The sequence below is a fragment of the Herpailurus yagouaroundi genome, unplaced genomic scaffold (assembly GCF_014898765.1).
Source record: "Herpailurus yagouaroundi ecotype Mexico unplaced genomic scaffold, PumYag 387, whole genome shotgun sequence".
Classification (NCBI taxonomy): domain Eukaryota; kingdom Metazoa; phylum Chordata; class Mammalia; order Carnivora; family Felidae; genus Herpailurus; species Herpailurus yagouaroundi.
This window is the reverse complement of record NW_024412604.1, coordinates 820,288-846,287: the sequence shown is the minus strand read 5'-3', so window position 1 is coordinate 846,287 and position 26,000 is coordinate 820,288. Positions and strand designations below refer to the sequence as shown.

General features: G+C 47.2%; 1 protein-coding gene across 5 annotated transcripts in view; it reads right to left on the bottom strand.

Annotated features, from left to right (window-relative positions):
• Positions 1-26,000, bottom strand: part of CHCHD6 (coiled-coil-helix-coiled-coil-helix domain containing 6) — a 251,749-nt gene that overhangs the window by 109,429 nt on the left and 116,320 nt on the right. For all 5 annotated transcript variants that reach the window (XM_040463272.1, XM_040463274.1, XM_040463275.1 and 2 more), the window contains exon 5: positions 6,736-6,819. In XM_040463272.1, the coding sequence (XP_040319206.1) occupies positions 6,736-6,819 (84 nt within the window). The remainder of the gene's footprint in view (positions 1-6,735; positions 6,820-26,000) is intronic.

The window sequence follows — 26,000 nt, the reverse complement described above, 5'->3', positions numbered from 1 at the left end:
GGTCCCATTACCAAAAAGTGGCGCTAGGTGGGTAACAGGCGTGCGGGTATTTTTTAGTCACCTGGGGAAGAACTTCTGGACTCAACAATCTTCAAAAGTCCTTTGGGCCCAGAGCAGTCAGCTCAGTAGGCAAAGGGCTGCTCCCCACAATGATCAGGGGGGTGGGCTCCTTCCCCACATGGGCCAATTTCTGGCTGCATTGTTTTCAGGTCACTGTTACCTGTTCCCTCCTCCAAATCCCCAATGTTCTGGCAGCTTCTCTCGGCATGCACGTCACACTTGCCATGCCTCGGTCTTGCGTCCTCAGTGGTGAGCCCCTCTCTGTCTGACTCTCTGGTACTGAGGTAGAGCCCAACACCAAGCAAGCCCCCCCCCACATTCGGGAGAAAAGCCTGCTGGTTACTCAGAGCACTTGGCAGTCAACAGTTCTTCCAACAAGACATACTGCTCACTCACCATGCGACCGGAAGTCACTCCACCCCAGAGCCACAGGGCGACTCCTCCAAGAACACGGAGTGAAGGCGGCCCTTCCCACCACACACCCTCCAACCACCTCTGGGACCTGGCTTCCGCTGCACCCCTCAGGGACGTGTTATGAGTTCTCCTCCTCCCAGAAACATGATGGAGTCACTCACTCTTAAACCACCGCATTCACTGTGGCCCCACTCCGCATGTAACCCAGCTTCAGTTTCCACGGCAATACTAGAAAAGTGCATTCAACATAACTCAGGTGTTCTTCACACCACAATTGGAGGGCTCTCCTCCAGTCCTTCCTGGCCTGCAGCATTTGGCACCGTTGACCACACACACTCTCTCGAACTTTTCTTCCGAGCTGATCTGAGAGGCAGCATGGCGTGGGGGAAAAGCAGAGACTTCAGAGCTCTGACTTCATCCATCAGCTACATGGCTTCTGGCAGCTCATTTAACCTGATTCCCAGTTTCTTCATTTATAAAATGTATAATATAATCTACCTTGCAGGATTGCTGCAAGGATTGGCGATAATTTATGTAAAAGAGCCTGGCACATAGCAGATGCTCATGACATCGTGGTGGCTGTCATCTTGTGGGACACAGAACTCCATGTCTGACACTTTCAATCATCTGCTGGCCATCTCCACTTCATATGTGCAGGTCTAGAATTAAACTCACGACCTTCCCCAAGTGTCGTGGCTCACTTGAATTTTTTCTGTCTCTTAATGGCACCGTTACCCTTCCGGACATTCAAGCTCAAGTCTTTCTCCAGCTGACAGCCCTTCAAGAACTCCCAATGTTATCCTAATGGAAGGCCATGCTGTGAGCCAGTCATCCGGGGTCCTTCATGATGTGACCCCAACCTATTTTTACAGCCCTCCCCCCCCCACTGCCCACAGTCACGTGGAGGTCTCCATCCAGAAGCCCCACCTCTTCATGTCCCGTCCTGTGGGCTGCCCACTCCATCCTGCTCATGCTCCAAACACAGCTTTCACCAAGAGGCCTATCCCGGAACCCCCGCTGCGTCACTGTTTCCTGCCTGCTCATACACACTTTCCTTTCTTTATTCTTGCAAACATCTACTGGGCACCTATTCTATGCCAAACACTGCATCCCCAGCCCTGGGTGATGAATCACCCCTGATGAATCAGACCAGTGAGGACTCTGCTTCCAGACCTTCACAGTCTGGAAGTGGAAACAGTCACAGATGCCAACAGCCACAAGACAGCGTGGCAAGTGCTAGAACACATGCAGGGCGCAGGGCCTAGGAACATGCAGAGAGGGAGTGGCAGGTGACACCGCTGGTGCCTACAGGTAGGCCTGCCTTCCTCCGCTGCATCGGACTCTGTGTTAAATAGAACATACTAACAGAAAAATGCAAAACCTCCCAACACAGCTTGATGAATTCGCACAGTCGAACCCACCTGCGTAACCAGCACCCACATCAAGAAAGGGAACTCTGCCCCACTCTACGAGCCCCCTACACATTCTCTTCCACGTTACTCCCCCCAGAGGTAACCGTTATCCCACTTTCTAGCGTCACAGATTAGTTCTGCCGGGTTTGAAAGTCAAGTAACAGATCCACCTGACGTACACGTATGCTTCCGTGTGGCCCTTCTGCTTACCATTCTGCGGCTGACATTCACCAGCACCCCTGCTGATGGCCACGACTTGTTCATCCGCACGCCCATCTGGGCTTCCACTCTGACGACCACCATGACGGATCCGTCCCCCTGTTGACAGCGATTGTGAATGATTCTGCAATGAACGTTCTACAGTCTTTGGTTTTTTGGTGAACCTATGGACACATTTCTGTTGGGCACCGAACTGCCGGGTTGTAGGGTATGCCTATGTTCAGCTTTAACAGACAACGGGTGATAGCTTTCCAAAGTGGTCTTGCCAATTTACAGCGCTGCCAGTGGCGTGAGGGCCTGAGTTAACCACACACAGCCTGGCCAGCACTCGCTGGTACCCATCGCTCCCATGTCAGCCACTCTGAGCATGGAACGGTATTGCCTCGTGGTTGTCACTGCATTTCCTCAACATGTGTGAGGCTGGGCCTTTTCACGTGCTCCCGACCAGGGGCCCACCTTCTCATGTAAAGCAGAATTCTCCTCTTCCTCTGTGCCCTAGAGCAGCTCCTGTCTTCCTGAACAGACTCCGACTGACACCCCCAGGGACATCAGGCAGGGGGCTGTTTAGTGCTGTCACTGAGAAAGCTGCAGGCTTGGCAGGATCACATGACAGTTGTTCCTTAAAAAAAGAAAGCCGGAGTAGAAGCAAAGAGGGAAAAACAGGAAAAGGGCTGACTGTTCACATATCGACGCTGGGGTGGTGTGTGTGCCCAAGGGGAGGAGGAACAGAGATTTATGTTCTGGGGAAAAAGCCCGAATTCCAGGAAGAATACACATATTTTTCAGGTTCTCCCCTTCTCCCTACCTCCAGCTGTGAAGCTTGACCCCCCAGATGCTCTCCCCACTTTGCAGTTGCTGAGTTCGGAAAAAGCAAGACCATTTTTACAGGGCTGCCAGGTCTGGTCACGGGAAGTCGGCTCTCTGGCATCCTCCCATGTGCAGCCCTCTTCCTCAACATCTCCCTCCCCTCCCAAACTGTGCTGTGAATTTCATGAGGTAGGAATGACAGGTGTCGGGACCGTCTCTGGGCATCTAGCAGAATTAAACAGATATGGAATTAACGAATGGCTATGCATTTATTACACGAGGAGAAAAAGGATGGAAATGACACGAAAGAGAATAGGACACTTCAACGTCAGATACTTGTACACAGATGACCACTCAGCCCCCAAACAACTGGCAGGTTGGTCTTAACATTTCCGTGTCAAAGGTAAGAAAGTTGAGGCTGTAGCATTTAAATAGCTTGCTCAGAGTCAGAAGTCTGGTCAATTCCTGAGGCCAAACTAGGACTCCATCACGCACCCCACACACCTTGCTCCCCACGCACCTGCGCTCGGCCCCATGGCAGAGGGCAGGAGACGCACCCTTGGCCAGCCAGAGCTGTCAGATCGATGGCCTTCAGGTCTCATTCAGAGCCACCCAGCACCCAGGGTTCCACCAGCAGACAGCAGATGCGCTAGTTCTGACAGGACACAAGTCACCCTTAGCCCCGAGATAACTGAATCCAGGTGGAGCGCAGGTGAAACCCACAACCAGGTCTTCCGTTTCCCACAGGAAAACACAAAGGGCAGCTGAGCAAAGGCTCTGGGAGGCCAGTTACGATGGCAGGAGGTGCAGCACTGCAACTCGGACAGTCGAGGCGGTGGACAGCGTCACCTTCCTGGACCCTACACCCGGCATACGGCAACGGAAAATGGCCCTGCTCTCTAACACTGTCAGGCCCGTGAGAAACACCCAGTTGTGAGCAGCGCGTGGTCTCCATAGTGCTTTGCACACAGCCCTCACCTACCCCTCTGCGTGGCGAAGGACAGACAGGTGTTGTGGCGGGCACCCGAGAAAAGCCCAGAGAAGCCCGGGGAAGAGATTTCTGCGTCCCAGAGAGCAGCCCACCGTTGATGACAAGATCCATCTCCGCACGCATACGTGTGCACACATGCATCCGCTGAACCCAAACCGGAAGCATCAGGACTTGAAGGAGAATCGCCAACACCGCTGTGCACCAGAGAGAGGCCCCCGGCACATGCCAACACCTGTCCGATGTTCCCTCCTCCAATGTTGCCGTCAACACCCAGAGGGAGGCATCAATATCTCCATTTCATAGATGAAGAAACGGAGATGTGAGGAGGCGCAGTGTGGTTGCAGAGGGCAATGACACAGAGCCGTGTGGGGTCCCGGGTCCACTGTGAATGCGCTAGCCCTTGCTTCACGGCTGTGTGTGGACACCACATCTAGGGTTTGCCTCCAGGTGCCATGAGACCCTCCCCAGGCCCCTGCAATCCCAGCAGCTCACCGCTCTCTGTGATGAAAGGAAAAAACACTCCTCACTTAGATCTTGCAGTGTGGGCGTGAGGAACAATTACTCAGAAAGATTATAAAGCGCAGGAGCCCTACAAAATATGATTTCCACCCTCAAGAATAATCATCTAGGGAATAAATACTGCAGTACAAAGGGGTCAAGACGTCTCCTCCCCCTTGAAAATGAGTCTGGATTCTGTGCAGGATTTCCCTACCTGCCAATCACAGTCCTATGGGCGAAAGGGCAGGAGGCTTCCAGCCGAGGGGCGGGCGGACCCAGCACGGCGCCCCCCACGAGCCTGGGCCTCTGTGTCCCCCATCCCAACCTCCTCTGGCCCCTGACCATACTCCCAACTTTTTTGGGTGGTCGCGGATGATTCAGCAGCTGCTCCAAGTTTCCCCCTGAACAGGTTTCCACCATCAATTTCCAAACTTAAGAGGAAATGGGAAAAGAAAAGAAAGGAGCCTGCTGATTGGAAGGCCCTTAAGCTGTGTGTACAGAAGCTGAAAATGTCAAGGTCTGAGAGTATTCAACAAATGAAAGCAGAATTATATAAAAGCAACAGCTAATAAAAAAGATTGTCGGAGGCCGAGTTCTTCATCTTCCCAGCCATTACAGGAATAAAATTATCCACAGAGGAGATGGGAAACCTTTCTCAAGACCGGTACAATTAAGCCTTAGGATCATGCGTCTTTGCTCCCCCTTTTGCAGCACCCCTTCCACCCCGCCCCCTCCCATCTCCCTCGCCAATCTCTAGTTCCCAGGACATGAGAGGGGCTTTCCTTTTGCACAGTGTCACCAGCAAAATGCTAGTATTTCAGAGTCAGACAGGTGACCATGTTTTTGCACCTCCTTCTGGAAGCATTTGATAACTTCACAATCATGTAGGAAACCCTCATTTTAGAAAAAGGGCACATGTGCCTATGTAGAGTCTGGACGTCCCCGTAGGATGAGCGGGGAAGAACAGATGAGAAGGAAGGGCCCATCCAGGAGAATTTACTTCCCTTTTGGCGAGGCAGAGAACAGGGCCCAAGGAGGAGAACCCCAGTGGGGATGGGAAAGGAGAGTGACAGGGGAAAACCGAGCTGAGACAAGGAAGAACACTGTAAGGCTACTGCCCTTCACCCCGAGCAGACACACGCACACACGCTTCCAGAAGCCAAGCCCAGAGAGGGAAATGCAAGCGGAGCTCAGCAGGAGGCCGCGGAATTGCACACATAACAACACAAAAAAATCTGCGCTCGTGAACATATGGGCAACTGTGATAATTAGAGCTATGGCTGGTGGAATGTTTTTCCCCTTTTCCAGGATCTCAAATCACAATCCTTGTCATTGCAGCTACAGTCAAACCTGGGCAGGAGGCTGTTCTGGGGACACCTCTGCTGGTTAAGGGGCCACTTCTATAAGTGGCTGGAGGTGCCCTGCTGGCCTCCAGGACCACGCCACCACCGTCGGTGTTCACATCACAATTGGTGCCATCCCCTAAACACCTTGTAGGAGGCAGACAGGGGCGTCCCTGGAGCAAGGAGGAGCGTCCCTCCTATCCCCGCTGCCTGGAAATCCAGAAACCCACATTTCTACCAGCCTTCAGAGTGCCATGCCACAGGAGAAAAGCCCAAGGAAATCAAGCCCCTCAAGCAAACTGTCAATTTCAAAGCTCCAAACCATGACAAACGATTCTCGAAGATTTGCCTGCAATAAGCTGATGGCTCGGATTGCCTGGCATGCCGTCTCAGGCAGGAGGAAGAACACTTTTTTTTTTAAAAACCTCCCAACCGTCTCCCATCCATGATTTAAGCCATTTGAAAAATCTGTCATGATCAACAAATTAAGCACTCCCCCACAAAAGTAAACAAGTTACCAAATGAATTTTCAAGAGTCGTTGTAGGCTTTCTCAACAATAAAAAAAGAATGAGGATGTCTCTGAATCTCCTTCATTTCAAAGGCTTATCCCTAGGAAAGTGGGGAGCGAGCAGCCATGGTGCCCTTTGATCTCCCCGACTCCCGGGAGAAAAATCAATAATACAACTTTAATATATTTGTACAGCACGACTTCACGTTATAATTATTTTTATCCAGTGCAGCTTAACTAAGGTAGGCTAGGGCTCAGCACCGCCCTGTGGTGAAAATGAGTCTTTCCTGAGGCTGCACGACAGCATGGCCAGCCGCATTCACAAAACACGGGCCGCTTAAACACTGTGATCTCTGTGACTACAACTTGGGGAAAGGCTGAGGGTGAGGGAGGGCGTGTCCGCAGGGGCACCGGCCACTGGGGCGACTGGACCCTGGGGCTTTCAGGGCCTGGCGCCCAAAGGCGGCCGCCGTGAGCCTTACCTTCCTTTCGAGGCGTCCCAGCTGCTCCTTATAGAAGGTGTCACGACGGCTCAGCTCTGCCTCCCGGCTCTCCAGCTCCCTGGCCTGGCGGGAAGAGAACAAAGCCCACGTTAGGCGACGGCAGCTGGGCTGAGCTGGGGGAGACACCAAGGGGGTTTTGTTCAGAGACACTGACTGTGCAAGCAGCGGCGATGGGGCGTTGAAAACCTGTGCTATGCTGGACTGCTTACATACCCTGTGTTGAGTTTCCACCTCAGGACTTCAGTGTGGCACGCTGCTAGAGCCATTTCAGAGGACAAGCACTGACATTTACCGAGTGCCTACTAGGCGCCAGGTACTAGTCCAAGTGCTTCCCCCAGACCTTCTCACTGGACCCTCACAGCACCTCTAAACGGTAGGCAGGGTTGCCAGGAAGCCCCTGTAGGTGAATAAATGGAGGGGCTAAGTGACCGCCCCCGCCCACAGCTATGAGGGAGGAACTGGGGCTTGAGCCCCAGCACGTACAGGGCCTGACCACAGAGCTGCACTGCCTCAAGGTCACACGGCCTGGAAGGGCCGGAGCTGTTCCCCGGCCACGGAGTTCTCACGCCCAGCACCGGACCAGGCCACCGACTCCCACGTGAGCTCTCAGAGGCAGGGTGCCAGAATGCCCTTCTTCTGGCAAGGCCAGCTCCCTCCTTCAGGGGTCAGGGATCTGAAAGGTGAGCAGTATCAGAACCCCAGAACCCTAGAGCTGGAGAGGACGGCTGCTCCCGCACCCACCGGATGCAGAACAAACAGAACTGCTGGCACATACGGCCGAGGACCCTCCCTGAAGGTGACAGCGAGGCTGAGGGGCTTGGCTGGCCAGGACCAGCAACCTGGAGCCAGGAGACCTGGGGGTGAACCTGCCTCACTCTTAACTATCTGGGTGATCAAGCTCCAGCTTCCTCAGGTATAAGACATAAGCCCGCACCAGAAGTGCCTGCCCCACGGGACTGTGTGGAAGGTTAAAGAAAACAGGCAGGGCCACAACAGGCCTCCATCAAGGGACACCTGCATCACGGCAGTCTTCTCCTGCCTGCAGCCTCTCAGGACCTCTGTGGGACAAGGCCCCAAGGCCTGCCCCCACCCGGGGTCTGAGCACCCCAGAGGGCCGGCTCACCGCTCGTGCAGACAAGTAATGCCATCTGATCGCTATGTGCTCCGTGTAAGGGTCCAGTGCACTCCAGCACCATTTCAGGCTCCTGTATCACTTAATTACCATGACCCCAAGAGCATAAAGCTAGCCAATGACAGAGGGAAACCATGAACCTCTGTCAGCGGTGACTCCAGGTCCTGAGCTGCCTCCTTCAGACCACACTGTGGTGTCAGCACATGGGTCTGAACTGGGCAAAAATACCACCCAGGACAAGAACTGATGTTTCTGAAAGCCCATTCCCTCGGCAATGCTACACCCAGACATGAAAATGTGCTAAAGCCCAGCAGGGGATCAGCAACGAGGAGCTGACCACAGGACAGCGACAGCAGCTGAGGAAGGACCTGGGTTTGAAGGACTTGGCTGCACCCAGGGAACGTGGGCTGGCTGGGCTTGGCGACACGCTGACAACCTGGGAGTCGCACTCTAACGCGGGCTCCACCACTGAGTGGCCTGCGAGCTGGAGCAATTTGCTCTCCTTTTCTTGGGTATGTCCTCCTTACCTGTAGAATGGAGAACAGAGGGGAGACTTGGCTCCTGAGGCTGCTTCAGAATATCTAAAAATGCCAAGAAGGCTTCTGGAATGCCTGTGGAATGCCAACACTTCAGAAAAGCTAAATACAAACAGTGAAACTGAATGCTGGGGGATTTCTCGTGGGTTTTTTCAAAGCACGACGCTGAGGCAGGGTCCCAGGAATGGGAGTGTGGTGAATCTGTGCTGGGCCCTCCACAGCCACCTGGGCCCTCACCCTCAGCCATCCCTGGGACAATCAGAGAAGCCGGCGTGACACAACGAAGCAGCCAGGACAGGGATGTCTCCTGGGGCTCTGGACTTGCTGTTTTCTGGCCGACGGTCCCAGCCAACCGGGAAGATGACACCAGAAAGCAAAACTGCCATGAGGCTCTTCTTCTGCCATTCCCTGAAGGCCAGCGGGACGGTACATGAGGAGGCCTTCCGGGCATCTGTCCACCCTCCCTCCAGCCTACACATCAGGATGCCTCCTCTGGGCAGAGGCTCCAGGAACACTCAGCTCATGGCTCCCGGGCCTGTGCTGGCATGGGTATCTATGTCAGAAATGGGATAAGGCTCCAGGCAAAGCTCCCCAACCATCGAGGCTTCCTCAGGCCACAGAGAGACAGTTCACACACAAGAAGAGATATTGAGGACACAGGGGTCTCCTTTTATAGCCATGTCAATCTGCAACACCACGAAGCCGATGCCAAGTAAGGAAGTGATTAACTGCTCAGAGAACAAGGAGTCTGTCATACCCACTGGAACGGAAGCTCTGTGACAGGAAGGGCCTTCCCGCTCTCGGCCTATCCCCAAAGCCTTGGCCTCCAGCACCGCGAGCCAGCAAGGTGGCTAGCTCACTTCCTCCACCCCATCCTGAGATTTATAATGACAACAGACAGGAGGAGGTGACATGTGAAAAGGGCTGCGGAAAATGCATGTGGTATGAACGTCTGGCTGTCAGTGCCTGGCCCAGAGCAGGGACCCACTTGGCTTTGATGAATGAAGGCGGGCATGAGACAACACTGGTCACTCTACATAGCTGCTACAGTCCAACACGCGCCTCCCAGCACTCACGAGAGGCCATGCGGCAGGCACCTCGCAGCATGACCGTGGAATTAAGGAGGCACAGGCAGGTTTCAGTGACTGATTCAGTAATTTATCAGAACATTATTGAGTGCCTACCACATGACAGACACTATCGCAAAGGGGTTGTGGATACAAAAGGGAAATGAGAAAGAGTTTCTGTTCTCGTGGAGCTTAGATCCCAGTGGGAGAGACAAATGTGTGTGCAGAGAAATAAGATAATTTTGGAGAGGGATATGTGCTGGGGAGGCCACAGGCAGAATAACTTGTGGGGTAGCAGGTTGTTATTTTCTCTAAGGAGATTTCCAAGCCAGTCTTCTAGGAAAAAATACTGAGTAAAGTATGCTGTCTCCAATACAAAGGCAAAATATCACCATTATGAAGATCTACTTGGTGGATTACAGTCTTTGAATGGGGAATTGAAAAGAATCTTCAGTGATTTAGTCAAGGACTTCCTCCAGTCAAGAGAGTACAGTAAGTTCACACTTTGATGCATCTTCGCTGCTCTAAACACATAGCAAGAACAGACAAAATATGAGAACAGGACACCAAAAAGACATGGCCAGGTTTAAAAACAAGATTAAAACGTCTAACAGAACAGGAATGCAAAGCAGTGGGTAAGGCCAGAGCCACAGGCTTGCTGGGCTCTGGGTCTGGAGTCGGCAGAGGCAGCCAGAACAAAGCCTGCTCCACAGAGTGGGGCACTGGTGCCAGCCTTGCCACCCGCAACCCAGGGCTCTCTCAGAACAAGGAGCTGATGCAAAAAATTCCTGAAGACCCCGTGTAGGGCTGCAGTTCAGCCCACAGGCCATAGCTCCAATCCACTCAACCCTTGGCCACAAATGACTCAACCCCACCCCCACCCCCACCACCACCCCCAGCTCAGGTCCCAGCTCTGCAGCACCACTAATGCCACCACAGTGATGGGCCTCAGGAGCGCCACAATCACCTGTCCCTGCATCTGGGCACAGCTGCAGACCGCTAGAAACGTACTAGGCGGGGAGAAACGAAAATGAGAGCAAAAACAAAGTAGAGTGAAACAAGACAAAAATCAAACTTTCTACTCAAAATGAGCCTGCAGGGGCACCTGGGTGGCTCAGTCGGTTAAGCGTCCGACTTGGGCTCAGGTCATGGTCTCACAGTTGGTGAGTTCAAGCCCTGTATCCAGCTCTGTGCTGACAGCTCAGAGCCTAGAGCCCGGAGCCCGCTTTGGATTCTGTGTCTCCCTCTCTCTGTGCCCCTCCCCCTCTTGTGTGTGCACGCACGTTCTCTCTCTCTCAAAATAAACATTAAACAAATTTTTTTTTTCTTAATGAATCTGCAAACCAAATCCCAAATACATGAAGCACTGTGACACTTAGCAAGGCTACCAATAAAATCAGCAATTGGAACATGAATCCACTCCAGATGAAATAAATTCTATGGGACATTATGACCAAGGATTTTTTACAACTTTTTATTATGCAAAAATTTAAACATGAGACAGAATAATTTTTTTTTAATTTTTTTTTAATGTTTATTTATTTTTTTGGGACAGAGAGAGACAGAGCATGAACGGGCGAAGGGCAGAGAGAGAGGGAGACACAGAATCAGAAACAGGCTCCAGGCTCTGAGCCATCAGCCCAGAGCCCGACGCGGGGCTCGAACTCACAGACCGCGAGATCGTGACCTGGCTGAAGTCGGACGCTCAACCGACTGCGCCACCCAGGCGCCCCGAGACAGAATAATTTAATAAAACCCCAGACAGCCATCACTAAGCTTCAAAATTTATAAACTTAAGGAAATCTTGTTTTACCTATAATCCCCACCCTCTCACTATCCCCAAATTTCTTACAGCAGATCATTTCATCTGTACATACTTCAAATACTTCTTTAAAAAATAAGGACTTTTCTTTTCCTAAACTAAACCATAGTACCATTGCATACCCTCCAAATTAATTCCTTAACATCACCAAATATTCAGACAGTGTTCCAATTTTCAAATGATAAAGGATTTTAAAAGTGCATGTTTAAGGTACTCAAAAGATAAATGAACTTCTTGGGGCACCTGGGTGGCTCAGTCGGTTAAGCAGCCGACTTTGGCTCAAGTCACGATCTCACGCCTCATGAGTTCGAGCTCCATGTCAAGCTGCTGACAGCTCAGAGCCTGGAGCTTGCTTTGGATTCTCTGTCTCCTCTCTCTGCCCGCCCCCCCCCCCAAAATCAACATTAAAAAACATTTTTTTAAAGATAAATGAACTTCTAATTGAAAAAGAAGAAATTATGAACCTGGAACAGGAAAACCCCCAAACAGGTAAATATTATAAACTTAAATTCCTTCAAAGTAAAAATGATGGATAAGCTGAGGGCAGTAAGGTGGAAATAAGCAAACTGGAATGTAGTACAGTAATGGGATCCAGAACATTGCAACAGAAGACAAAGATAAAATGTACAAAAGAGGAGCTGAAAAACTTGGAAGACAGACTGAGAGACTCCAATGTATGTCTAAGAACTATTTCAGAAGAAGAGCCCAAAAGGGATGGCAGAGAAAGAAGAGATGAAAGAGGAAAAGAAGGGAGGGAATGGAGAGGAAGAAGACGGATGCTAGAGCAGAGGCAAGGGAGGGTGGGAGAGAGGGAGCAAGATGTGGCCATAAGGAGAAAATGGGGGGCTGAAGGAAAACACGGGGAGGAGAAGAGGATGTAAACTGAAAATCCCAAATTAAATTCTAGAAATAAGTATGTCAGTTATCACAAAAAAATATGCGCTCGACCGCTTCTTAGATGGTCTCCAAGGATCCCATGTCCTGATACTCGTCTTTGTGTGATGCCCTCTCCTTGAGTGTGGGCTGCACCTAATGACAAACTTTTCAAATGGACAGAATATGGCAAAAGTGGTAGGATGTCACTTTCCGGCTGCCGAAAGCTAGTGATTTCTGTCTTGCTCCCCCACTCCCCCTCGCTCATACTGAAGAAGCAAGTTTCCATATTGTAAGCTGCCCTATGGAGACACCCACACAGTAAGGAACTGAGGGAGGCCTCCAGCCATCAGCCAGCGAGGAACTAAATCCTGCTAACAGTTGTACGAGGGAGCATGGAACCAGGGCTGCCCTGAGCTGAGCCCTCTGATGAAACTGCAGCCCTGAGATGGAGGCACCCAGCTAAGCTGTGTCCAGGACCCAGATCCACAGACTCTGTGAGACAGTAAATATTTCTTATTTTCAACCACTGAAGTTTGTAATTTCTTATTTAGGAATAGACGACTAATACAAAACATAACCTGGTTAATCTCACCCTTAAAAAAATTCTTACTTTGGGTAAAAGAAAAGAAGAAAATCTAACTATATGCCATTACGAGACACTCAAGCCCCCATACTAATGATCTTATAGAACAGAAGAAAACCCTTCACTGGCATATATACCACAGTGTCTACTGTTTTATTTACACAAAAGGTTGAGCATTCAGTCAAAAGTGTAAACACAGTACACACACACACACACACACACACACACACACACACGAAAATAATGATCTACCATAAAGAGAAAATACCCAATGCAATCAGATGCAACAATGGTTCACATGTTACAAGTAACACAGAGGAACTTCAAAATAACTATGATCAATATGTTAAAGAATCTAGCAGAGAAGGGTAGATACCTACCATATGTGAAGAAAGGGAGAATTTCCACAAGGATATGGGCACTATCTGGCCTCCATTATTTATGATCATAAATAAGCTATTAATATTATTGAGGATTCCTTGCATGTGACAAATTGATTCTATCCTGCTACTTTTAAGATTCTCTCGGGGCGCCTGGGTGGCGCAGTCGGTTGAGCGTCCGACTTCAGCCAGGTCACGATCTCGCGGTCCATGAGTTCGAGCCCCACGTCAGGCTCTGGGCTGATGGCTCAGAGCCTGGACCCTGTTTCCGATTCTGTGTCTCCCTCTCTCTCTGCCCCTCCCCCGTTCATGCTCTGTCTCTCTCTGTCCCAAAAATAAAATAAAATGTTGAAAAAAAAAATTAAAAAAAAAAAAAAAAAGATTCTCTCTTTGACTCTGGTGTTCAACAGTCTATGATGTGTCCAGGTGTGAATCTTTTTGAGATCTCCTGAGATCTCCCCTACACATTCATCTGGCCTTCTAGATTCCCAGGAATATGCTGAAGCTTTTCTAAGCCTTCTTTGAACATCTTGTTATCTAGTTTTTAAAAAAAAAAAATACCGGTGGTATTTTGATGGGGGTTACATTAAATGTGTAGATTGCACTGGGTAGCATGGACACTTTAACGATGTCTCTTCTCCCAACCCATGATCATGAAATATCTTTCCATTTCCTTGTGTCATCTTCAATTTCTTTCATAAATGTTTTAGGTGTTCAGAGTTCAGATTTTTTACCTCTTTGGTTAAGCTTATTCCTAGGTATTTTATTATTTTTGGTGTAATTGCAAACAGGACTGTTTTCTTAATTTCTCTTTCTGCTACTTCATTATTAGTTTAGAGACATGCAACAGATTTCTGTATATTGATTTTGTATCCTATGACCTTACTGAATTCATCTATCAGTTCTAGTAGTTTTTTGGTGGAGTCTTTAGGGTTTTTGTTTTGTTTTGTTTTCTTAAGGAATCTCTACACCCAATGTGGGGCTTGAACTTACAACCCAGAGATCAAGAGTGACATGCTCTGTGGATGAGCCAACCAGGTACCCCTAGGGTCTTCTTTGTAGAGTATCACGTCATCTGCAAATAGTAAAAATTTTACTTCTTCCTTACCAATTTGGATGCCTTTTATGTCTTTTTATTTATTTATTTTTTTTTTTTTGTCTGACTAGTACAGCTAGCACTTGTCTTGTTCCTCATCTTAAGGGAAAAGTCGTCAGATTTTCACTGCTGAGTATGATCCTAGCTGTGGGTAGTTTTTCTTTTATTAAGCTTTTTTATCACCCTATTGTTTTCCCAAACTGTTATTCACCTCCTGGAGCAGCCATACTGTTCAACAGTTGCCTCTGATTGTTTTTGAAAAATGCCTTCCAGGAAAAGGCTGTTTCCACTGAGCAACGTCTGAGTCAGATCAAGTGAAGACAGCCTTGCAGGTGGGGTCTTCCAGGAACCACCAGACAGGAAAAATAATGACAACTTTCTAGGCATGGGACTTTAAAGAACTCCGATCCTTCTCTGCCCTGTCCAGTGGTTGCCAGGCTGCTAGCTTTTACCATGACTGTGGCTGTTGGTTTTCAAACTTACTGCTTAGTTGGGGGAAAGGAGGATGGGAATGAGATGATTTAAAATGCCATAAAACTCACTGTCCTTACTGAGATTCACCATTTTTCTTGAACAAATGCTCCCGGATTGCTGCAAGTCTTTGGTTAATTTTCAAAGTTCGGGGGGGGGGGGCGGAAATAGAGCATTTTCATTGCTTTTATGGAAGGGAGAATTTTCATCAGAGGCCCTTAATCCACCATGTTCACTGACACTACCCAATACTGTAAAAACGGAACCAAATGGAAACGCTAAAAATGAATTTCTAGCATAGTATGGCATCAAATCAAAGGTTTGTTAGAAGACTGGACAGAGCTTAGAAACAAGTCATTAGAAATTAACCAAACCCAAAGGGACAAAGCACGGAAGAAATAAAACTGAACAGAGGATGCGAGATCTATAGGACAATATCAAATGATATACCATACATGTAATTGGAGTCCTAGAAAGAGAAGAAAAAAATTGGTGCAAAAGAATGAAGACAGAAAAGCCAAGAACTTTCCAAAATTAATTAAAGACAACAAATAACAGATCTGAGAAGCTCAGAAAAACCCCAAGTAGGATGCTTTTATAAAGTTCATAAATAATTCCTTAAGTAATGGAATATTTTTTGAACATAGACTGTCGTAAGTTTAAAAAAAAACAAATAATTTCTAGAGCGACCTCTAAAAAAGGAACAAAAAAAAGGTCACAAAAACTCAATTGCGAGGATAAAATGGAATTCTTAAAATATACTGATTCATCTCCACCCTCTCCCTCAAAAAAACCAACAAGAAAGTAGCAACAGAGGGGTGCCTGGGTGGCTCAGTTGGTTAAGCGTTCAACTCTTGATCTCAGCTCAGGTCTTGATCTCAGGGTCGTGATTCAAGCCCCGCACTGGGCACCACACTGGGCGTGGAGCCTACTTTAAAAAAAAAAAAAAAAAAGTAGCAACAGAGGAACAAAGAACAGATAGAACAAACAGAAATTGAGTGCCAAGATGGTACATTTAAATCCGATTATACCAATAATCATGTTAAACAGATTTAAGCCCCTACATTAATTTCTTTTTGCTGGTATAAGAAATTAACAAAAATTTAGTGGCTTAATACAAATCTATTCTCTTACATTTCTAGAGATCAGAAATATCAAATGAGTCTTACTTGGCTAAAATCATGGTGTTGGCAGGGCTATATCTTTCTGGATGCTCTAGAAAAGAATCTATCCACTTGTCTTTTCCAGCTTCTAGAGGCTACCTGCATTTCTTGGCTCATGACCGCACATCACCCTGACCTCTGCTACCATCATCACACCTCCTTCTCTAACTTTCTATCCTACTTCCCTCTTTCCCTGATCAAGACCCTTGAGATTACACTGGATCCACTTGGATAATGCAGGATAATACCCCATCATATATCCTTAACTTAGTCACATCTGCAAAGTCCCTTTTACCATGTGAAGGAACATATTCACAGGTTCCGGAGATTAAGAAATGAACATCTTTGGGGAACCACTGTTCTGCCTATCATACTCGCCAGTGAAAGGCAAAACTCTAACTATATGTTATTGATTTAAAAAAAATACACGTTAAACATAAAAACACAAACAGGTTAAAAAAATATAGGGAAAAGATATACTACACAAACACTAAGTACAAACACTAAGCTGTTGTAGCTATATTATAATATAGAGGAGCAGTTCATAATCATAAAGGAGACAATTATTCAAGAAGAAATAACAATTATAAATGTGTACACACCTAATAACAAAACTCTCAAATACATAAAAAACTTTAAAGAATATAAGTAAATCTACACAGCTGAAGACTTTAACATCCCTCTCTCAAAATATTGATAAAACTAGACAAAAAAAAACAACAAAGATATGAAAGATAAGAACAATATTATCACCCAACATGACCTAATTGACATTTATAGAATATTCCATGTAACAACTGCAGATACACATTATTCCTAAGTGAACATGAAACAGATATGAACACAGACCTTATCCTGGACTACAAGAAATTTAAACAGATGAAATCAAAGTATCCATTATAACCACAAAATTATTAAATCAGAAATTAAGAACAGCAAGATGTCTAGAAAACCCTCGAATGCTTAGAAACAAAACATATTACTCAAGAAGAGACTTGGAAATGACAGAAATGATGGGATTGGCATATAAGGGCTTCAAAATAGCTATGATAAATACTTTCAAGGATTTAAAGGAAAATATGAACACAATGAGATAAGGGGAAACTAATAAAAAGAACCAAAGAGAATTTTGAAAGCTGAAATGTAAAACACTTGAAAGGAAAGGCTGAAAAAGTGAATGCTAACTCAGTGACCTATGGAACAATTTCAATATCAACTGGTAACATATATTGTAATTAAGACTCCTGGGGAAGGGAGAAGGGAAGAAGGTAGTAGGAAAATACCCGAATATTTGAAGAACAATGAATGAAAAATTTCTAGAGGTGTTAAAAAGTATAAACCTACAGATCCAAAAGTGGAACTACCAGAAGAACCAATACAATGTAATGAATGATTTAACAGAAATATACAAAGTGTAGGGATGCCTGGGTGGCTCCGTCAGTTAAACGTCCAACTTCGGCTCAGGTCACAATCTCACAGTTCGTAAGTTCGAGCCCCGTGTCAGGCTCTGTGCTGACAGCTCAGAGCCTGGAGCCTGCATCGGATTCTGTGCCTCCCTCTCTGTGTGTCTCTCCCCTGCTTGCACTCTGTCTCTCTCTCTCTCTCTCTCTCTCTCTCTCTCTCTCTCTCAAAAATAAATAAATGTTAAGAAAAAATTAAGAGAAAAAGAAATATACAAAGTGTATGCCTATGATAAGTTTAAAATGCATAATTTTCCTCGATTTACAAAACAAAGCAAATTTAAAAAAAAATACCTTACCTCAAAGAATTCTGCTGCTCAGATGACTTCACTAATTAATTCTGTCAAATATTTAAGGAAGAACTCATACCATTTCTAAGCAGACTCTTTCAGCAAATAGAATAGGGGAGAACACTGTTCAACTCATTTTATGAGACTATGATAATTATCAAAGCAAACCAAACAAGGGCATTACAAGAAAAGAAATTTACACACCAACATTACTTAAGAGATGTAAAAATCCTTAACCAAAAAAAACTAGCAAGTCAATTCCATCAATATGTAAAAAAAAAAAAAAAAAAAATAATAACATCCCATGATCATCTGGGATGTATGCCAGGAGTTCAAGGTTGCTTTAACATATAAAAATCAATCAACCTACTCACCACATTAACAAATAAAAGGAAGAAGATCATGGGATCATATCAAATAGATTCAGGAAAAATATTTGACAAAATAAATAGCCATTTATGAAAAACTTCCAGTATACCAGGAATAGAATGAAATTCCCTTAACTCGAAGAGCATGTACAGAAAACCTACAGACGATAATGCTTTTGGTGAAATACTGAATCCTTTTCCCCTAAGGTTGCAAAGAAAAAGTTAATAAGGATTTAGAAGATTTGAATAATAAAATTAACAAGGCTGACCTAATAAATATTTACATTGTTTTTAGAGTTGACTGGAACATTTGCAAAAATCAATCACTCTTTTCAGACACACCCACAAAAATAAATTAACAAATTTCAATGTATCAATAGCATACAGACCACTTCTCTGATGAAAATATAATTAAATTACAAAGCAATAATAAAAAAGACAGTTAAAAATGGGTTTGGTAATATGTCTTCTTAAATATAACTCACAGACTAAGTGAAAATAGCAATAGAAATTTCAAAATTAAAAGAATGAAAGTTCTACATTTAAAAAAAAAAAAAAGTGTGACATTGCTAATAAAGTACCTAAGAGGTAAGTTAATGGCCTTAAGTGCTTTCTCTTTAAAAAAAAGAAAAACTGAGACAAAAAAAATTCCTCATTTCGTGTGCAAACAAAATGACTCAGATTAAGTGACTTGCTCCAGGCCACCCAGATGTAGGGCGAGGAACACAAGTTTTCTAACTCCCAGTTCACCAACCTTACAACATTTGGTGACCTCATCATCCCCTCCTGAACTGTGTGCTCTGATAATGTCAAATCACTGGTTGATCATCAAACTGGATACCTCTAAGACCGTGTATCATAACAGTGTTTCTCAAACATTTAAAGCAAATTTGAATCACCTAGGATTTTGATAAGTACAGATTGTGAATTATAGGTCTGAGATGAGCCCAAGATGACACATTTCTAACAAGCTCCCGAGTAATGTTACTTTGAGTAACAAGGCACTAGATCACACCTATAGAAAGATAAATGATGGTTATAGTGACATCTCAAAGACGCTGCAAGATCCACGATGGGTCTAAATTATGAATCACACAACCCTTCCTTTATTTTTTTTTTTATTTTTTATTTTTTTTTAAATTTTTTTTTCAATGTTTATTTATTTTTGGGACAGAGAGAGACAGAGCATGAACGGGGGAGGGGCAGAGAGAGAGGGAGACACAGAATCGGAAACAGGCTCCAGGCTCCGAGCCATCAGCCCAGAGCCTGACGCGGGGCTCGAACTCACGGACCGCGAGATCGTGACCTGGCTGAAGTCGGACGCTTAACCGACTGCGCCACCCAGGCGCCCCTAAATTAATGATAATGTACTCTAATTTTAAAAGATGATACAGAGTAGCAGTTTAAGAGAGCAGGCTTTGGAGGTAGACAAAACTAGATTTGAATACCAGACCCATCACTTCCTACCTAGTGACCTTGGCCCAGTCAGAATTTGTCTAAAATGGAGCTTCCCAATCTGTACAATGGGGAGATTAATGCCACCTATATTCCATGAGGTTGCTGTGAAGTCAAATGAGGGTACACACCATAAAGCATTAAATGCAGTATATGGTACACAATAGTTAAAAAAAAAATAAATGTTTAACAACATTAAACATCCAACTAGAAAAGAAAACACACCTATCCACAACCATAACGGATAACAGGTTTTTAACGTAAAAAGGTAAATCTCAAAGACAAATATAACTTTGAGATGATCTGTGATAATCCCTCTGCACCTGCATTGATACCAAGATGCTCTGGGATGTTTTATGTCAACTTCCCTCTCACGTACACCACGTATCAGTATTCATTTTCCCACATTAGACCCGTATGTCTTCCTTCTTAATATGTCTATCTATAGTAACTATCACAGATGTCTTCTTTTCTAAAAATGTTTTTGGGTTTTTCTATTCATACGTAGTTCACATATCATAAAACTCACCCTTCTGAAATCTACAATTCCACTGTTTTTAGTGTATTCACTAGGTTGTGCAAACATCACTGCTATCTAATTCCAGAACATTCTCATCGCCCCAGCAAGAAACTCTGTTCTATTAGCAGAAATGTTTCATTTCCCTCTATACTCAGCCCCTAAATGTCCATCAATCGATGAATGGATTTTTAAAATGTGGTATATCCACACAATAGAATATTATTCAGGCATAAAATGATCAAAGTGCTGATATACACACAACAATATGGATGAACCTTGAAAACATCAGGCCAAATGGAAAAGCCAGATGTAAAAGGCCATATATTAAAGGAGTCTGTTGATACGAAATGTCCACAACAGGCACATCTACAGACATAGAAAGCAGATTAGCAGTTTCCAAGGGCTGGGGCAGGGCGGGGGGGAGAATGTGGACTGACTACTGAGGGGCACAGGGTTTCCTCGAGGGGTGATGAAAACGTTCTCAGCTTAGCTTGTGGTGATGGCTGCACAGCTCAGTGGATATACTAAAAACCATTGAATGGTATACTTTACACGACTGATTTTATGGCATAGGAATTATATAGCAATAAAATGATGTTAAAAATACATAGGATTACAAAGAAAACCAATTATACTGGAATACAGTTATCAGAATATTAAGGAAAAAATCCCCGAGGTCAGGAGGCCACTTTGAAGGCCGATGCAATAATCAGGTGGTGAGGACCTGGATGGAGGCAGGTAAGGGTGGGAAAGAGGATCCAACAGGAGACTGATTCCACCACACCCCAAGGTCTCTGGCCTGAAAATGGGAGCTTCTACCTATATTGTTCGGATAGATGCAATAGTGCTCTCGTATTTGTATGTGTCATCTACATATAGCCATGCACACTCGCGCGGCTAATATGGTATTTAGCACACGAATATGCTTACATAAACTGCCAAGCCTCACCAGATGCCAACGTGAGATGTGTATCTACCTGTGTGTATACGGAGATACATTCCAAGATGACAAATTACGTGTTTGCCTGTCTGCTCCCAGTTTGTACCATTCTAGACCAGAAGTTCCTAGAGGTCGAGGGCTATGTTGCGTTTACTGCTTTCTCCCCAGTGCCACGTGGTAAATATTTGCTCAAAGAATAAAATGAATACGGGGAAGCTGATCTGGGGAGGAGACAGATGCTAATCTTGAAGAAGATGGTGCGCTGTGATGGTTAAGGGCATCAGGTTCAAATTCTAACTCCAACAATTATTTGCCAAGAGCCACCGGCTGGGATGCTTGACTTCTCTGAACCCAGGTGGCCTCACAGGGCTGCCAGAAGAGCTTGCTGCAGAGGTCCAGAAATGCCTGTGTGTGTCTGCTCGGGGTCTGAAGGAAAAACCATCCCCAAAGAACCCAGCCTTGCCTCCCCCGTCCATAACCCAGCATAGACTGTTCCATGGAGGTGGGCTGTAGCTTACGCAGTAATAAGGAACTGCAGGCATCCCTTCATCAACTGTCACTCGGCTCCTGTCCAGGCCAGAGCCCGGGAGGACAGTGGGCAGGGCCAGAGCTGCCGACGCAGTGTTGACCCCACAACCAAGTCCCAGTTCCCTAGGGCCCATGGAGAGATTGGGAGAGGCCACTTCTCTGGGATTACCTTCCTCGCTTTCTAAAACCACCTATTATGCCAGAAAGAGAGGGCGCCACGGAGAGGGCATGCTCAAAGCCACATTTTTGTTCCTCGTTACTCAGTGCACATTCCCTAAGAGTCACTGATGCCTCGCAGAAAACTTTGAAAAAACATTCTATTACAAGACCATCTGCTGAAGCATCGTAGGCTCTCTCTGCAGCCCCCATTTCCTTTTATTACCAGGAAAAGCTGCATGAAAATGGTCTCATCCTGAAGGCTTGTGTCTGCTCATGCTGCTTCTCTCCCAATCTCCACCCACAGGCTGCAGAGCTGAGACCCCCGTCTCCCCATCTGTAGCGTGGACACGGTGCCCACATCCGGAGGATGAGAGAACAGAGGCTTCAGGTGCGAGGGACCACAGGACAGATGGCCTCCGAGACAACAGAAGCCTGCTGTCCCCATGTAGCCCGAGTAAGAAAAGAACAAGACCACAGGGAAGGGGATGACGGAAAATGCTCGATGCCAGTTAACCGTGTATGTAGGACACGTCCGGTCCAATAGGTCACCACGCACTCTGCAGCCTTCTGTCCCCCCCAGCAACATCTATATGTTGCACAAAAAGCATAATCCCAGCTATAACAAAAAGAGGGATCAGAGAAGCCTCATGAAACAAGCAGGGACAAGTCAACCCAAGCAGCAGCGACCGTTTATTAACAGTTAATAAATAATTACTTCAGTGCTCCTTTAATTCACGCAACAGCCAGTAAGGTAGAGAACTATTATTAAACCCACTTACAAGGCAAGGAAAATGAGGCACAGAGTAATTAGGTCGCCCATCAGTACATGAGAGAGCTAAAATTTTAAAGTAATGGGCCTCATCTCCCAAAGTAATAAAGTCCTACCTGGTATAATCTAAGCAAGACTGTCTTAAGAAGTCACATAACACCTCTGCAGTTTCTAATAGAGTCCTAGGGCACAGGAATGATAAGGGTTGGAAATTGAACATACCCACTCAGGTGCACAATTCCCTTTAGTGGTGAGATGGGCAGGAGGAGGTCCAGGTGTGCACTGAACAATGAACCACAGGGCATCTCCTGCCTGGCGAAAGCCCCAAGCGACTGCCCAATCTCCTCTGGAAGGGCGGGCTGGCCTAGGGGCCCTCTTCTGTCACGGTCTTATCATTCAGCAGTGCCTGGGAGCACTCATTGGTCCCTCCCAGGGATCATGAACCCCCTGAGGACGGGGAACTTTCATCTCCATATCTGAAGCTTTGAACCCAGTGAGGGTCACTAAGCATTTGCTGAATGTATGGAAGAATGAGTCAAGAAAAAAGGAAAGTGAAGCTAGTGGCCCATGGACTGCATGATCCTATTTTGTGTGGTCCGTTAGGTGGTTTGAGTTCGGTTTGATTTGTAACCAAATCCATCACCAGCATTTACAAAACCGGAAACTTTACACAATAAACATTCTGACTTCCATAGGAAACACTGGAAAATGGGGCCTCGGCCAAACGTGTGGATGAAAACTTCTGCTGGGGACAGGACCACTGACTCCAGTGGCCACGCCTGTCATAGCCATCCTCAGTGAGAGAGGCTTCGCTGGAGCAGGGCCTGGAGCCCCGGTCTCAGCCGCGTGCCCAGTACAGTCAATGTCTCCCACCCGCAGATAACCCCTCCTTGCTCAGAAGCTCTGCACGATCCCTGCTACGGCCTTTGCCTCTCCCTGAAAATCTCCCTTCTGTCCGTTTGGCCAGCCAGCTGCAAGAATGTCCCAGCTGCTCATGTGGCCAGATGGTCCTTGGAGTTAGGGATACCGTCATGAAATGAGACACCCAACAGGAGGATGGCTAGATGAACACTAACACGTGAGCAAGATGCCGGGCGCTAATGAAGGGCTATGAGAACAGAGTGACGCCCCGGAGGTGGGGCGAAGCGGGTGGCCGCACAAACCCCTGTGAGGAGGTGACATCTGGGCTAAGAGCCAAAAGACGGGAAAGGAGGCCCACAAAGATCCTGGGGCAGTTCCTTCCCAAAAGAGAGGATACACACCTGAAGGCTCCTACTTGGGAATAAACGTGACACTCTCAAGGCCTAGGGAGAAGGGAACACACAGCAGGACACACAGGTGGGTGGGGCAGGAGGGCCAGGCTGAGGCCACCAGTGCGGGGCCCGGCAGGCCATGCCGAGGAGTCTACACTGTCTTGGGAGCCACTGGAGAGTCTTAAGCAGCAGAGTGATATAATCTGATTTATTTATTTTTTAAAGCCAGTTCATAAAAGCCAAACTGGAAGGCTGCTGCCCAGGAGGATGGCCTGATTATCTCTCTTCCTGCGCCGTGCACTTGCGAGCGCAGGCACACAAAATATCAACCGTGGTTATGACAGCTGTATGCCACACAAAGGCGGCAAGGAGAAACCTTTACAGAGGAAATAATATGCAATTTTCTAGCTGAGCACCTTTTAAAAAGTAATGATGGAGAATAAAATGTGAGTGAGGCAGGCTGTCTTCTGGTGCAGGGTAACAAATGCCACCTGAAATAAGCAAGAGTGGGGCGAGGCGAGCTCACCCTTGTATCAGAATCTGCAGGCTGAAAAGACAGAGATGGGGGAGGGAGCAAGGGAGCCAGGATTCAGCTCACTGCCTGCGGCTTCTCACCGTGCTGCAAATACTAAGACTTCAGAGACGCTGCTTGACCATGACGTGCAACTGAACTATGGCTACTTGCAGAGAACCGGGGCTGATCCACAACCCCGGCTGCGGGTCTGAGGGAAACACACATACTGAGCAGAGGCAGCGGACCATGAGTGCAGGACCCTCCCATGCCTAGAGGCTTCCAGAGCATTCCTTCCTCGCCCCACCCTGATGTGAACTTCAGACCTGAGTATCAGGTGTGCAACGGCTTAGAAAGCAGTCTGCAGAGTGCCATGAGGTGAAGGAGTTCGAGAAGCAGCGCCTTGCCTAACTGGGAGCAGGTGGCCTGTGGCTCGGCTCCTACCCTACACCTGTGACTGTGTCAGCAGACAGGTGGGCAGTGCTCCGCCCCTGCCAGAGAGATCATGGGCTCCCTGCGGCACCGTCCCACCTCCACCTCCGGCACTTAGACCGGGGCTAAAGGGACATCAAGAACACACAAGAGCTGAGCCAGCATGGGGCTTGCCATGGCTCGCCAAGCTGCTGAAGGCGGCAGAAGTCACCTGATGACATTATCGTCTTGGGGCCCTGGGAGCCATTCAGAAGTCTGCTCAAACTCTGCGGGCCCGTCTACAATCCCTGAGTGGGCCGTCTGCGGGGGATGATGATAAGAGAAACTGAGTAACACTCACTGCTCCCTGAGCTCGTCCGACTACCAGGAAAACTTGTCCATTCCCCACAGCTGCACTGACTCTACCGCAGACACGCCAGAGTCTCCTCGCCATTCGCCCCTGGCTCCTACTGTTCTTTGCCAGAAAGGCCTCTTTTTCTCTACCCTGCCTGCCTGCCTGGCAGATTCTTCAAGGGTCCGCCCGCATGCTCCGTTGTCCTTCAACTGTCCAAGCCCCACCCAACCCTTTGTCTTAGGCACCCTCTAAAATCCTGCCTTGGCATCTTGGGGGCAGGGGAAGATGCCGCCCTATTTCTAAGCGGGGCCAGAAATGCGCACTCTCTGCCCCAGACTCATCAGGGGCAGGCACCTGGCTCGGGCTCCGAGAGTCGCTGTCCCATGACTGTGAACGCTGAGAAAATGACACAGACTGGAGGGACTGATGGAGGGCAGTGACAGCAGCAGGGACAGCGGTGGGCTGAGATCTGACCGGGAGGGCTTCAGAACCTCGGTCTGCCTAGGAGCTCTCTTGCTTCCAGGCTATTCCCTACGCCTGCCCCCTCCACCCGCCTCATGCCCAACGGCAAGCCCCCAGCATCCCTCCCATGAATTCCCCCTTTGTTTACAACAGCCAGAGCTGGTTTCTATAGCTGCCATCAAGGTCCTGGCCGACTTCTTCCTCTCAACCAAACAGAACTGTTTCTCCCACTGCACTTTGATGTATTTTACAATTACTCTAATTATTGTTGCATTAAGTGATCTATAGCAATGGATCCCCCTGCAAATAGGAGCTTCACGAGGGAAGCCTAGATTCACCTCTGCTCATCCGACATGGTACCTGGCAGAGACACACGGAACAATTGTATGCCGAATCGGATTTATCCTTTCGAGTCAACAAAAGCATAACCTAGGCCGCCTAAAACAAGGCTGTGATCTTCAGGAGTGTTCCTGGGAAGTTACATATTTACTCTCCAGCAAATACCTCATCACTGTTACTGCCACTATCTATTAAAGTGGATGCAGGATGAGGGCCATGTCAGACTCACATAGCTGTGAGATGGCAGTGCTAGGATTTGAATCCAGCCTCGTAGGATTATGAAGCCCACATTCTTTCC